Below are 15,057 nucleotides of genomic sequence, written 5' to 3'. Positions count from 1 at the left end.
TATATAGATCCAAATGTGTGTGTGTGTGTGTGAGTACAAACACATACTTTTGTTTTTAAACTCAGAGAACCAAAAGAGCAGGGATTCAAAAGAGCATGCTTAAAGTGTCAAAGACAACAATTTTAATGTAAAAGAATTTCCTAGGGATTTTCAGATAATTCATCTTGCTTTATGCTTATACTGTCCCTTTTGGTTTAAAAAACTGATGTCATAATTTTGTCACAGAATTCTATAATGGAACTTGAAACCCCTCCAGATGTCTATCATTCTACATCTAATTATTCACTACAAAAAGCAATTTACTGATAAACCTGACAATTTTGAGCAGTGAGTCAGTGCGTTACAATGTATTTTGAGCCGCTGCTACCAAAGAATGGCTGTATTTCTCTTGACAGAAAAGATTATACTAAGAATTGCTATTTAAACGGCTGCAAGATGTCCTGCTGTTTTCAATGACAGCAATTCAATTCTATCTCAAAAGTTGTGATCATGGTATGTATTAAGTTTCTCCGTCTTGACATGTGGGGTAATAAGGAAGGCAGCTATTTCAGGCACTGTCCCTTCGGGTGAGGAAAAATGAAAAAGTATCAGTAATTCACACTTACAGTGCACCTTTTACATGATGATCTTAGGCTATTAAAAGTGAATTAAATAAATCTCACAGAATTCTTTAGGTATTACCATTTTATCAGTTCCCATTTAGGAAACTCAGGCTAGTAACTGCACGCTGTTCAGGTGAAAAGACAAGCAATTATCTTGCTAAGTCAAACAAACAAAACAACCTCTCCTCTCTCTTATGAGAACTTTTAAGACAAAATTATCTCTTTAGACACAAATCCACTAGACAACTGTCTGTATCCCCAATTTCTGTCCAGCGGTGCCACGTCCTTGGTTATCATGATACGTAAGTCAGCAACTGCACACGGGTACTGAAACAAGTCAGAAGCAAAATGCAAACTAAATGTCAGTTTGTACGACTTCACCTAAAACCTTAAATGTTCCATGAACGGTAGGAGTGTTACATGTGATTGTCATCTGCTAAAAAGAAAGAGGAGTGGGGGGCAGGGAAGGGGAGATAATAATGACTCATTCAGACTGAACTGAAGACCACAGCACCAAAACTGAACCAAAGTGGAGAAGACAGGAAGCACTCGTTTTAATACCAACATACTGGATTAATGGTTCAGAAAAATGAAGCTGTATATATACCAAGATGTTTCAAACACAAACACATATTTGAGTTTCAAGAAAACTCAGTAACTCACTCAGGGCCCAGTAGAACATGAATATATGGACTTGGGGATTCACAAAAGTATTTTCTTAACAGTTATTAAAAAAAAAAACTTCATCCACTTAGATGACTTTCTGTATTCCCCTATGGTCTGCATTCCTCAAAACCTTCCAAAATGAACTCATTCTCAAAACATCATGCAACTAGTTACTAAAATTTCTTAAATCTCAAAGCAATCTCTCAATTAACTTAGAAAACACAGAGCCACTGCAAGTAATAAATCCAGAACTTAATTCTGAGTGGTGATACATACTATTCATCTGTGATTCAAAAAAACTGCTCAATTTTTAAGACAACCTAAATTAATGATTCTGCGCATCAACTGTAAGCTGCATCCTGATTTCAGGAACATTGAAAAATTTTAAATGAACATTCAGAATCAATAAAATAATTAAAAAAGATAATCTGTAAAGAGTACTTCATTCTCATGTGGAAAAGAAATAGATTAGCCCATGTATTGTAATAAAATTTCACAGTGAAATATACTGAAATCAACCTTCCAACCTAAAAACAATTTAGAGTCTAAAACCAAATATCATTTCTAGGACAATATTACATTGTATCCAAAATCACATAAAATTATGAAGAGAACAGACCATGCTAAAAAGCATTCCGATTTTTTAAGAAATAATTTCATGCCATGGAAGAGCAAAAATGCATCAAGAAGTAACTGTAATCTCCCTCTTAACTCTGAAACAGACAGAAGTTAATTTATACCATTGTTTAAATAAAATTCCAATTTAATATTTTCTGTATCCAATATTACTTTTCTATAACACCTGAAAACTGAGATTTTTTTAAGAAAACGCATTTCTACACCTAATGATTAATTATACAATTACAGCATATTTTATGCAACCGAACACCTATATGCAAGTACTTTTCTTGAGTTACTACAAAATGTATATATAATGACAGCATCTGTTACTATTTTAACAAAAAGTACTAAGTCCTCATAGCATTAACACAAACTTCATTTTTCTAAATTTATCACATGGACTTAGTAAAATACTACTATAGGCTTTAACTGGCACAAAGGCTAAGAACAGCAGCATCAGTGTATGAAACCTTTCTGTGTGCCAAATAAAAGTTTTATCACTTTCCATCCTCATGCTGGCCCTGTGAAGATGGGACTATTGCTGCCTCCATTTTACAGATGAGAAAGATGAGGCTTGGAAATGTTAAACTATGTATCTAATATCACAGAGCAACTAAGTGCTGGGACCTAGACTCTAGCCCGGATTCTGCCTCTGGAGTGCAAGCTCTGCACTGCTGATTTAACTCTACCACAAAATGACACTACTTGGAAAGGATGTCTCATCTGCATTAAAATCAATTATCAATAATAATAAATTAGAATTTTATTGTGAAATTACCTCCAACTTTCATCTTCTGAACACATTAGTACTAGGATTCTAATCTCTGTGGAAGATCCAAGCCTCGCAACAAACTCTAGGTTCTAAGGCAGCCAGTACATAAATACTATGCTAGGCACGTGGTGAATTAAAAATATGTTGAGTCCCTGTCATCAAGATTCCCAATATTTTCCCTCAGTTGTTAGAACTTAGGCAGAGGGACTTCCCTGGTGGTCGGGTGGCTAAGACTCCGTGCTCCCAATGCAGAGCGCCGGGTTCCATCCCCGGTCAGGGAACTAGACCCCACGTGCTCTACCTGCAAAGATCCCGCACGCACCACTAAGGCCCGGTGCAGCCGAAATAGACACCTGCTCAACAAAAGAAAAGGCACTTATACAGAGATGGGGGCAAAACTAACTTCCACTATCAGCTAAATTGGGGAGAAGGAAAGGAATAGAATTCAGCTTTTTAGTATTGGGTTTTTGTTTTTTACCTAAAAATTTGCCATGAAGCAGCATTTTATATTCAAAAAAATACTAAATGCCTAAACCCCCTCAGATACTCAACCATAAGCCACCCAGAAACTGTCTAGAGGAAGGTCATCAGTCACAGTTTGAAAATCACAGATTCACAAGAATAAATTTGCCAACGGAGGGATTTTTTTCAGGCAGGAAGCAACTCAAAAGACACTTCTTACTTTCACCAATGCCGTACTAATTCCTATTATGTGTCCATCAGACACTGTCCTGGATTCTTCACACACACACACTCAAAAATAAATTTTATCCCCAATTTAAAGAGCGGGAAAAAGGAAAACTAGGTTTGAATATGTAATCTCAACTTCGTACACACTGTAGGAAAACGAAGTAAAGAATGACCCTTATTGAAAAAGCCTCATCCAATCCTCGCTTTCACACACTTCCCGTTCCCTCGCCTCCGCGCAGACTGCGGGCTCTGCTCCATCGCCCAGCAGGATGCTCTGCCTTGCTCGTGGTGGCACCCAGACGCGCGGGGTTGGGGAGGGGAACCCCAGAGGCAGGCACGGGGGCAGGGCAGACCAGCACACCCCACCAGCTGGCCGTCCTCCCTGCTCCCGACAGCACACTCACTCTCAGGGACTGCGTGCTTAGTCGCTCAGCCATGTCCCACTCTTTTCGACCCCTTGGGCTCCTCGGTCCATGGGAGTCTCCAGGGGCTGCCACGCGCTCCTCCAGGGGATCTTCCGGACCCGGGTCGCGCACACTGCAGGCGGATTCTTTACTGTCTGAGCCACCTGGCACGCCCTCAGTTAAGTGGGCCACGGTCTGTACCTGAGTACCTCTTGCCCACACACACCCACCTCCCTTCCTTCCTTCCTCTAAATGTCTATTCATCCAGCCCCACTCCGTTCTACCCTAGTCCACCCGCACTCCCCACAGTCGGTCATTCTCTGCTGTGACTGGGCAGCAGCGGCACAGGGCCCGTGAGCTGAGCGCCCTGGACCTGCACTATGCCAGGAGGAGCACACAGAGCCCTTCCCACCGCCCAGTACAGACATCCGAGGGGTTCAAGTCCCAGGCTGTCTGACTTCCTCATGGCTCCTTCAGCAGAGGGTGGGCATCAGCCACACGCTTCCGGGAAGGGAAACTGGTTACCCAAGGCCCTTAGAATGGCCAGCGCACCGTCACTCTAACAACTCTCCCCAGAAAGGCATGGCCCGCAGTGGGCCTGAGAAAGGTTTTCCCAACCTGTGGACCAACTCGACCAGAGAGAACTGAGGTCCTCCAGTCCACATGGGGTACGACCTCTGGGATGCGTTCCCTCATCCACACCACCAGCAAAGGATGAAGCTGTCATTCAACGATCAGACAGTCCACAAGACTCAAAATTCTCAGATGGTATATCACAGGACCAGGAAAGACTCTACTAGATTCAATTCACCTTTAAATTATTTACCAAGAGATAGTCTATCTTCCCATCAGGTGGCCAAGGTATTGGAGCTTCAGCATCAGTCCTTCCAACGAATATTCAGGGCTGATTTACTTTAGGGTTGACTGGTTGGATCTCCTTGCAGTCCAAGGGACTCTCAACAGTCTTCTCCAACACCATAGTTCAAAAGCATCAATTCTTCAGTGCTCAGTCTTCTTTATGGTCCAACTCTCACATCCATACATGACTACTGGAAAAACCATAGCTTTGACTTGAACCTTTGCTGGCAAAGTAATGTCTCCGCTTTTTAATATGCTCTATCTAGGTGGGTCATAGCTTTTCTTCCAAGGAGCAAGTGTCTTTTAATTTCATGGCTGCAATCACCATCTGCAGTGATTTTGGAGCCCCAAAAAATAAAGTCTGTCACTGTTTCCCCATCCATTTGCCATGAAGTGATGGGATTGGAAGCCATGATCTTAGTTTTTTCAATGTTAAGTTTTAAGCCAGCGTTTTCACTCTCCTCTTTTCACTTTCATCAAGAGGCTCTTTAGTTCTTCTTTGCTTTCTGCCATAAGGGTGGTGTCATCTGCAGATGTGAGGTTATTGATATTTCTCCTGGCAATCTTGATTCCAGCTTGTGCTTATCCAGCCCAGTATTTTGCATGAGGTACTCTACGTAAAAGTTAAATAAACAGGGTGACAATATACAGCCTTGACGTACACTCCTTTCCCAATTTTGAACCAGTCTGTTGTTCCATGTCCAGTTTTAACTGTTGCTTCTTGACCTGCATACAGATTTCTCAGGAAGCAGGTAAGGAAGTCTGTATTCCCATCTCTTTAAGAATTTTCCAGTTTGTTGTGATCTACAGTCAAAGGCTTTAGCGTAGTCAATGAAGCAGAAGTAGATGTTTTTCTGGAATTCTCTTGCTTTTTCTATAATCCAACAGATGTTGGCAATTTGATCTCTAGTTCCTCTGCCTTTTCTAAATCCAGCTTAAGCATCTGAAGTTCAGGCTTCACGTACTGTTGAAGCCAGGCTTGGAGAATTTCAAGCATTACTTTGCTAGAGTGTGAGATGAGTGCAATTGTGCAGTAGTTTGAGCCTTCTCTGGCATTGCCTTTCTTTGGGATTGGAATAAAAACTGACCTTTTCCAGTCCTGTGGCCACTGCTGAGGTTTCCAAATGTGCTGGCATATTGAGTGCAGCACTTTTACAGCATCACCTTTTAGGATGTGAAATAGCTCAGCTGGAATTTCATCACCTCCACTAGCTTTGGCATAATAATGCTTCCTAAGGCCCACTTGACTTTGGACTCCAGGATGTCTGGCTCTAGGTGAGTGATCACACCATCGTGGTTATCTGGGTCCTGAAGATCTTTTTTGTATAGCTCTTCTGTGTATTCTTGCCACTTCTTCTTAATATCTTCTACTTCTGTTAGGTCCATACTGTTTCTGTCTTTTATTGTGCCCATCTTTGCATGAAATGTTCCCTTGGTATCTTGAAGTGATACCAATTTTCTTGAAGAGATCTCTGGTCTTTCCCATTGTATGGTTACTAACTCCCGCATTGCTCACTTTACTAACAGTGAGTGGAGATAATCATCCAGTCACTATTTCAATAGACTCCCACTTTTATTCTCTGCTGCTCAATAAAATAAATGGTCAAGCAACCATAAAACAAATTATCACACTTTTACATGCACTTTCCTATTCATATTCACCTAACAATACATACGCATACACCATGGATACGTAGTTTGTAACTTTGCCATGCTGTTTAACTGACTTTAAATACCAAAAAGTTCATATTGCATACAATTAAAATCATGAAAAAGAAATAATCTTGAAGAAGAAAAAGTCCATGAACTTCATGGTCCATATCCCAGAAAAATGATTAAATGCAAGAGAAAGCCGGAACCTCAGGTCATAAATTGATACTAAAAGCAAAGAAGTTACCATAACTGAGGTACCTTTTAGCACTAGTAGACAATTTAGCAGCTGTTTTGCTGGATATCTTCCCTTCCTTTTTCTTGGGCTGAGCCTGTTCCCTCTCTGGCTCCTGCTGGACGCTCTCGCGCTGGTCTCCATCGGAGCTTCCTCCACTAGTGCCTGGACTGTCGTCAACTCTTTGTGCCTCAGTGGACATTTTAGATCCTGGATTAAAGAGTCAAAAAAAATAATTTACTCCGTTGGGGGAGGACTGCAGAAAGGTCGCCTGAGAACACAGAGAAAGTGAAGCTTACAGGAACCAAAGAAAACTCACTATAAAATGAATGACTTGGTCACTTTACGTAACAGCTTTGGGAAATGCCAAAACTTTTCCTTCATCCATTCAAAATGTACTGAGAAAAGAAATGAAAACAAATATATATACACAATAGGTTCACAGCAACATTATTCACAGATCCAAAAAGAGGAAACAACTCAAATACCCATCAGCTGACAACGAACAGATAAACCAAATGTGGGATTATCCGAGCAATGGAATGCCATCCAGCCACATACAGGAATGGAGTACAGCATGTGCAAGCTACATCGTGGGTGAACTTTGAAAACATGACGTTCAGTGAAAGACACCAGGCACAAAGGGCCGCAAACTGCACGACTCCATTTGTTCGAACCGTCCAGAATCGGCAAGTGCACAGAGACAGAAAAGTCAGTAAGTGACCGCCAGGGGCTGGGAGTGAGGGAAGAATGGGAACGGTACAAAGCTAATGGGGGCAGAGTTTCCTTGAGGGGTGATGAAAATGTTCTTAAATTAGATAATGGTGATGTACAACCCTAAACATTGAAAAACCACCGAGCTATACATTTTAAAAGAGTGGATTTTACAATACATGAATTACATGTCAATAAAGCGTTATCGGAAAAAAAAAAAATTGTGCTCCCCAACCAGGCACTGTGCCGGGCTCCTGGGTCCTAGGATAGCAAGTTGATTCGGGGGTAAGACGACTTGCTAGGTACTGTAAGAGAGGTTAGTAAAAACAGCCACAGGAGCAGAGGAACAGGGCAAACGCTGGCACCAATACTACATGAATACATCCTCCGGCTGGGCTACGGTTCAAATCCTCTAAGTCAGTCAACTGTTTTAAGTAATATCACTTTTGTGATAACAGAAGAACACAGAGGCCTCCGTGCTTCTAAATAGAAACTGAGCCGTAGGACGGTGCCAGCCCTGATTCCACGATACACCAAGCAACCAGGTTTCACAGGCGATGAAGACTGGACGGAGACACTGAAGGAGCCCATCTTTCCTGACATAGCCGGGATGAAATACACCTCAAGTCTTTCAAAGTCCCTTTGCTCCGCAAGCAACTCTGATTACCAGCTCAGTCTTCTCAGTATCTTGGTACATGGGTAAGCTGTCACAATCTAGATAATGCACAAAAAATTCCAGTTCTCTCTTGGCAACGATCATTCTATCATAATCGATTTCTGAGTCTTATTACCATGAGGACATCCCCTGTGACCCAACTAGCTTAGAGTTTACTGACAAAACCCAAGCCCAGACTGTCACCACATTGCTGTCCCCGCAGAACCTCCGGAGCTGGCACGCCTACCTTCTGGGGCGCCTCTGCAACACACAGAACCACCTTTAAGGAGCGACACCAACAACACAAAGTCACCTTTAAGAATCACAGATAAATGGGGACAAAAGATACTATTTAACTCGTAGTCAAATTAAGACTTAAAATAAAACTGTATTTGATAAATCAAAAATAAGACAATATGTAAAAGAAAGATACCTCAAATAAAGCACTGTTTGATTACTACAACTGGTCCAAATGTAGAACGAGCTGACAATAAATAAAATTCTTCCTCACTGAAGATTCAACTTACAGCTCGCTCTATTTCACCTGTAGCTTGCTCTAAATCAAAGTGATTTCGTAACACAGAACTTGAAGTGGTTGAAATGAGAAAGGTGAAGACAAACCCGAAAGAGAACTGAGGACGCGGGAAGCAGAGGGGGCGAAGAGCCAGCAGAAAATCCTGAATGCCTTCAATAAGACATCACAAGACACAGCCCCATCACCCTCAGCAGCTCCCTTTCTTCACGCAAACAAAAACAGGTCTGCCCAGACAGCTCTGAAGTGGGAGAAACCCAACGGGTTTCCCTCCCTTTAGACGGAGCACAACAGTCTCCTCAGCTGGGCCACTAGAGTCACTTAACAGAACCCCGAGATTTTATATCAGTATGTTCCACACCCAGCTCGAACAGTCCTAACATATTTCTTGCTTTCTTATTTTCATTTTTATTTCACTTAAAATTCTCATCCTTGGATTTAACGCTGATTTTTTTTTTCCGCTTACTTCTCTCAGTAAAAAAATAAGAATGAGTTTAAACCCTGTAAGTATGTACATGAGAGCCTGTGACAGCGGCTGGGCATGGGAGTAAGAGAGAGTAATTCTTAGGGAAAGGCCCTCACATGCAGCAAAACGCTGCTGTCAATATTTTGAGATATGTGAAACGAGTGAGAAATCCTTTTATGTCTTAAACTAGAAGCAATCCATTAGATGACAAATACATGAAAACCAAAATGAAGTAAAATTCTTTTTTACTGAAGCTCCAGTTTTAGTTTGACAAACTATGCCTAGAATTTCAGTTGTATATTACATTAGTTATAAAGCTACATATTTGTCTTAATATTCTTATTTATGTGTAATTACATAATATCTAATAATGCCATGAGCATATATAATTACTTAGAAGACTACTCAATGATATAATCTGAGCCACAGTCTGAAATCCAAATTTTATAAACTGCCCCACAGTATCAGAAGACTAAAATTAGTCTCACTAGGGACCTATTAAAATACCCAAATAGGTGTATAATTTCTACAGCTTCACAGTAAGGAAAAAAGATTTCCACTTTTGACCTAAGAAGCCTTATTTCATCCAAATCAACCTACGGATGATAAATTCACCTAAGGCCACAAATAACTACTATAAAAGAAGCTTTCAGAAACACAGTTTTCATATCCTGTTCAAATACTAAGTAAGGGGATGTTCTGTGGGTTTTATTAATAGTTTTTGAGTGTCTAATTACAGAAACAGTGCGGGGAAAAATTACCGCACTACTTAGGTGGCAACTAATTTTTATGAAGAAAAAACAGTCTGTACACATTTTAATCAGCTGCAAGACTGGTGTTTTGTCTCTCTAAAGTACAAATGAGTAAAAAAACTTTCTGGGCTTCCCTGGTGGCTCAATGGTAAAGAATCCGCCTGCCAATGCAGGAGACATGGGTTCAATCCCTGGTCTGGAAGATCCCACATACTGCAGAGCAACTAGGCCCATGCACCCCAACTACTGAAGCCTGAGCGCCCTAGAGCCGGGGCTCCTCGGCAAGAGAAGCCACCACGGAGAAGACCAGCACGGAGCAGCCCATGCTCAAGGCAACTGGGGAGAGGCCCCTGTAGAAACAAAAACTGAGCACAGCCAAAAATACACAACTTTTTAATTTCCTGAATTAAAACTCTCTCAAGGTTATCTTCAAGGGACTCCTGTGTCCCCAGTACAGAGGGTATGGGTTCAATTCCTAGAGAACTAAGATTCCGCAAGCCGCAGGACACATAAAATAAAAAAATAAAAAAGAAATACATGAAGTGAATGTTATCTTCTAAATCAGCACTTTAAAATTATCTTTTAAGATGAATTCTTAAATAGCTAATTGGATCCAATTTGCTAATCTAGAGTGAAGATAAACTGGAATCCCAGGGTTATAAACAGGGAGCTACTCTTCCATGATAGTTTCAAAGATATTAAGATTTTTCCTTTGCACTCAAATACTCAGTTTCTAAACATAAAATAGTAAAATCGAACTTTCCTCAAAGAAGTGTTACATTAGAAGTCTGAATATTGTTCTTTCTTCAACTCAAAAATTATCTAAAAGGGTATTTAGCCGTGTATTCTATATTGTAAATTACAGTCCCGGAAATTAGCAACCTATGAAAATAAACTCACATGTTCCATAGAAATGAGATGATTTGGTGATAAATATTATTGATAAAATAGAAACAACTATAGTCACTCCGTGAATCCAGATTACTGTCCAGATAAGCCTCAGAACTGCATCTCATAGTATATAAAACTGCAGAAGCAAGTGTTCCTTTGAGCTTTCACAACAGGAAAACGCTTAATTCTGTCCTGTTTCTTGCCATTTGCCTTCCCAGCCGCGTTTCTAAACTTTTGTAAAATGTAAAATTAAATTTTTTATACTACTTTTAACTTACCTGCAAGGATATTTATGCAGAAAATAATAGGAGAACACCCAAGATTTGAGGAAAAAGTGCTATGGTGTGGCGATGAACACCTTTCTATAATGGGGTATGACATTATATGAAAACCCTCCATCACTGGCATCAGCCCACAGACAGAACTCTCAAGAGCCAAGGGGCATCCAAAGTGAGTCAACACAAATTTGTAGACTCCCAAGGTCCAGAACGAATCCTCACCTATTCAGAAACATACTTTTTTAAGAATCGGAGATTAAAAGAAAAAAAAAACTAAGAAGAATTTAAAATTTTTCTGAAAGGCGAGATGGCAAGATACTCTTAAGGTAAACCCCAGCATTTCCTTTTGCACTTTTAAATAAAAAAATATTTGCGTAGACGCTCAAGAATACACAATGCAAAACGGTGAATCTGGGCAACATGCAAATGGGTCTAACAGCCACCGAGCACAGGACGAGAGATCCTTGCAAAACGGCCTTAATTTCCTTAAGAGAAGATGGATTGGACATTTCTGGTCGGTCGTGGGGGGGCGGGGGGGGAGAAGCCACAAGAAGCTCCGCTTTATCTTCATTAGAAATAGTAAAGGGCAAGGGGATGAAAACACTGAGAGCGAGGAGACAGGGCGGGCGGGAGAAAGAAGGGGGGGCTGGGGGTGGAACCGGGCTTCGAACCGAGCCAGCTGGGCTGCGGAGGACCGAGCCGAGGAAAACCGGCTCGGACCGCGGACTGCGGGCTTCACAAAGCGGGGCCCGCCGCAGGGCGGACACCGCACGGCCCCCGGCCCGGGGGGTGCGGGGACCCGCAGGGACCCCGCGGGCGGCGACGACCGGGGGCAGGTCCGCAGGGACCCCGCGTGCGGCCGGGCCGGCACTTCCCCTTGACACTCGTTCGTCCTGCACTTTCCCGGAGACTTGGTTCCGGGAGCGCTGGACAGGGAAGGGGCGGCGGGCGGCGAAAGACTGGGACGCGAGGTCCGAAGGGGGAGGGGGCGCCGGGGGGAGGGGAGGGAGGGGGAGGGGCGCGGGGCTTCCGGCACCCGAGCGAGGCCGTCCGCGCGGTCGCGGGATCGAGCCCCAGCCCGGGGACAGGGCGCTGAGGGGACGCGGGGGGCAGAGGCGCCGACGAGGCCCCGGGGATCGGCGTCCCCGCGGGCCGTCCGGTCTCCGAACCTGCACCCCCGCCCCGCACAGCGGACCGCCCGGCCACGCCTGTGCCCGCCGGACTCACCCCCGGCGCCGCCGCCGCGCCCGGCCGTTCCAGCTCCGGCTGCAAAGCCTGCTGCCCGCGGCTGGCGCTGTCGCCGCCCCTGAGTCCTGGAAAGTGGAGCCCCCGCCTCCGTGAGCCGCCGCCGCCGCCGCCGCCGCCGCCCGGCCGTCCGCGCGCGCGCCCGCGGGGGAGCGTGCCCGCGCGCGCGCCCGGGAGAGACCGCGAGAGCGCGAGCCCCGCGCCAGCCCGCCGCACAGCCCCGCCCCCGCCCCGCGCCGCCCCGCCCCCGCTGCGCGCGCCCGGCAGAGAGCGCGAGCCCCGCGCCGCCCCGCCCCCTCTCCGCCGCGCGCGCCCGCGGGGCGCCGAGGGAAAGTGAAGTGACAACCGAGCCCCGCGAGCGGACGGCGGCGGGGGCGGGCGAGGGGCGCCCCCCGGGACAGAGAGCCAGGGCCCGCGAGGCGCGGGAGGGAGGCTGCCGGGCCGATCGGGAGGGCCGCGGGCACCTTGACGGGCGCGCGCGTTAAAGGGACGCGCTGCCGGGTGCGGCTCGCCCTGAGGCGAGGCAGGAGTGGCGTTTCACCGCCTGCCGCTGCCGCCCTGGCGACGCCCCGGCTCGGAGCTCCCTCCCGGCGGCTGCGGCGCGGACCCCGGGCGCACTCACCCCGGACGCGCGATGCCCACGCGCGCCCGGGGTGGAAAACTTCCCGCCGGCCGGCCGGGCTGAGGCGGGCTCCTCGGCCGGCTCTGCGGCGCGTAGGGCCCTCCGCGCCCCCTGGGGCCCGGGCTGTGGGGGCCGTGCGGGTGGGGGGCAGGCGGAGGCTGTGGGAGCAGGAGCGGGGCTGTGGGTGACCCACGACACGGGGCGCGCGTGTGTGTGTGTGTGTTAGTCATTCAGTCGTGTCCGACTCTGCGACCCCACAGACTGTAGCCCCTCTGTCCATGGGATTCTCCAGGCAACAATACTGGACTGGGTTGCCATTTCCTCTTCCAGGGGATCTTCCCCACCCGGGGATCGAACCCAGGGCCCCTGCTCTTCAGGCAGATTTTTTACCATCTGGGCCACCAGGGGAGTCATTAGGTCCCCCGAATAACCGTTAGAAAAGCACAAACCTATGTCTGCTGTGCAAACTCTGCTTCCACACAATTCCCCCACCTCCACCTTCGCCGCAGGTCCTCTTCCGGTTGCTGGCTATTGCTGCCCCTAAGCATGTCCTGAATAGAGACCCTGACGCTGTCAGTGTATGTGGACAAAATGTCCTGCCCAGCAGACCTGAAGACAGCCCCGCGGGTGACTCAAAGGACAGGAGACAGTCGAGGTTCCCCGAACATAGGTCTAGAACGGAACATCCTTTTATCAAATGTCATCTTTAAGAATTGACAGGTACTTTGTAATTTCCCTGAAGATTGCTTCTAGTCTCCATGAATCACCACGGAGCAAAACGTGGGTGTGCTCTTGTATACCAACTCCATGTGTCACTCAAGGATATCAACAAACCTGATTACCCTTAAACTCTAAAATGTGTATTGGGGATTAGAAATCACCATATCCTGGGCTTATCATCAATCATGTAGCCATCTCTCTCTCTCAAATGCTGCAGTATATTAATAGGAAAAGATGACATAAAATGCATTGTATTTTTTAATATTTAGAATATGACCTAAATAAGCAATTTCATAGATTGTCTGAAATGCGGTACATAACTTATTTTACCTCATGAAATCCTTGTGTATTAATGTTCTCATTTTATTGACTGTGTTCCAGTATGTTTTGCAGTTGTCTAGTGAGGATACATCAGAGAATCCCCATTTCTTAGGTCTCTGTTTTCTCCAAATAAGCTACTCTTTCCTATACTCTAAGGTGTATTTCCTGTTGGTTTCTGTATGTTCACAATGAATATTTTGTAATAAAGTACTCTTCTATTACAGCAAGTTATCCGAGCCTTTTTCAGTCTTGGTCTTTGGCAGCAGAGGGCCAGGCATGCAGCAGTGACAACGTCTAACTTGAAGAAAGGAAAAGGCTTCGTTGCTTAAATGCTGAAACTGTAGTTACTACAGGACTTCATTTATCTATAGTTGTTTTTTTTTTTAATTGGAGAAGGCAATGGCACCCCACTCCAGCACTCTTGCCTGGAAAATCCCATGGACGGAGGAGCCTGGTGGGCTGCAGTCCATGGGGTCACGAAGAGTCGGACACGACTGAGCAACTTCCCTTTCACTTTTCACTTTCATGCACTGGAGAAGGAAATGGCAACCCACTCCAGTGTTTTTGCCTGGAGAATCCCAGGGACGGGGGAGCCTGGTGGGCTGCCGTCTATGGGGTCGCACAGAGTCGGACACGACTGAAGCGACGCAGCAGCAGCAGCAGCAGTTGCTTTCAGATCAGATCAAATCAGATCAGTGGCTCAGTCGTGTCCGACTCTTTGCGACCCATGAATTGCAGCACGCCAGGCCTCCCTGTCCAACACCAACTCCCGGAGTTCACTGAGACTCATGTCCATCGAGTCAGTGATGCCATCCAGCCATCTCATCCTCTGTCGTCCCCTTCTCCTCTTGCCCGCAATCCCTCCCAGCATCAGAGTTTTTTCCAGTGAGTCAACTCTTCACATGAGGTGGCCAAAGTACTGGAGTTTCAGCTTTAGCATCATTTCTTCCAAAGAAATCCCAGGGCTGATCTCCTTCAGAATGGACTGGTTGGATCTCCTTGCAGTCCACGGGATTCTCAAGAGTCTTCTCCAACACGACAGTTCAAAAGCATCAATTCTTCAGCCTCAGCCTTCTTCACAGTCCAACTCTCACATCCATACATGACCCCAGGAAAAGCCATAGCCTTAACTAGACGAAACTTTGTTGGCAAGGTAATGTCTCTGCTTTTGCATATGCTATCTAGGTTGGTCGTAACTTGCTTTACAACGTTCTATTGGTTTCTGCTGTAGGACAAAGTGTATCAGCTATATGTATTTATGTATACACACCTCCCACTTGAATGTCCCTCCCACCCCCACCCCTGTTCCATCCCTCTTGGTCATCAAAGAACACCAAGCTGAGCTCCTGTGCTAAGCAGCAGC

General features: G+C 45.5%; 1 protein-coding gene across 2 annotated transcripts in view; it reads right to left on the bottom strand.

Annotated features, from left to right (window-relative positions):
* The window catches only part of LOC102395814 (ubiquitin-conjugating enzyme E2 E2), a 380,425-nt gene extending 368,242 nt beyond the window's left edge, over window positions 1-12,183 (bottom strand). The window contains exons 1-3 of one of the 2 annotated variants that reach the window (XM_044948698.2): window positions 12,014-12,183; window positions 6,818-6,896; window positions 6,525-6,708 (exon numbers count right to left, since the gene is read on the bottom strand). In XM_044948698.2, the coding sequence (XP_044804633.1) occupies window positions 6,525-6,700 (176 nt within the window). In that variant the 5' untranslated portion in view covers window positions 6,701-6,708; window positions 6,818-6,896; window positions 12,014-12,183. The remainder of the gene's footprint in view (window positions 1-6,524; window positions 6,709-6,817; window positions 6,897-12,013) is intronic. The other variant, XM_025271924.3, reaches the window with a different exon arrangement.
* Between the last annotated feature and the right edge of the window lie 2,874 nt (window positions 12,184-15,057).

This window comes from Bubalus bubalis, chromosome 1 (genome assembly GCF_019923935.1).
Source record: "Bubalus bubalis isolate 160015118507 breed Murrah chromosome 1, NDDB_SH_1, whole genome shotgun sequence".
In the NCBI taxonomy this organism is placed as follows: domain Eukaryota; kingdom Metazoa; phylum Chordata; class Mammalia; order Artiodactyla; family Bovidae; genus Bubalus; species Bubalus bubalis.
This window is presented reverse-complemented; position numbering and strand designations above follow the sequence as displayed.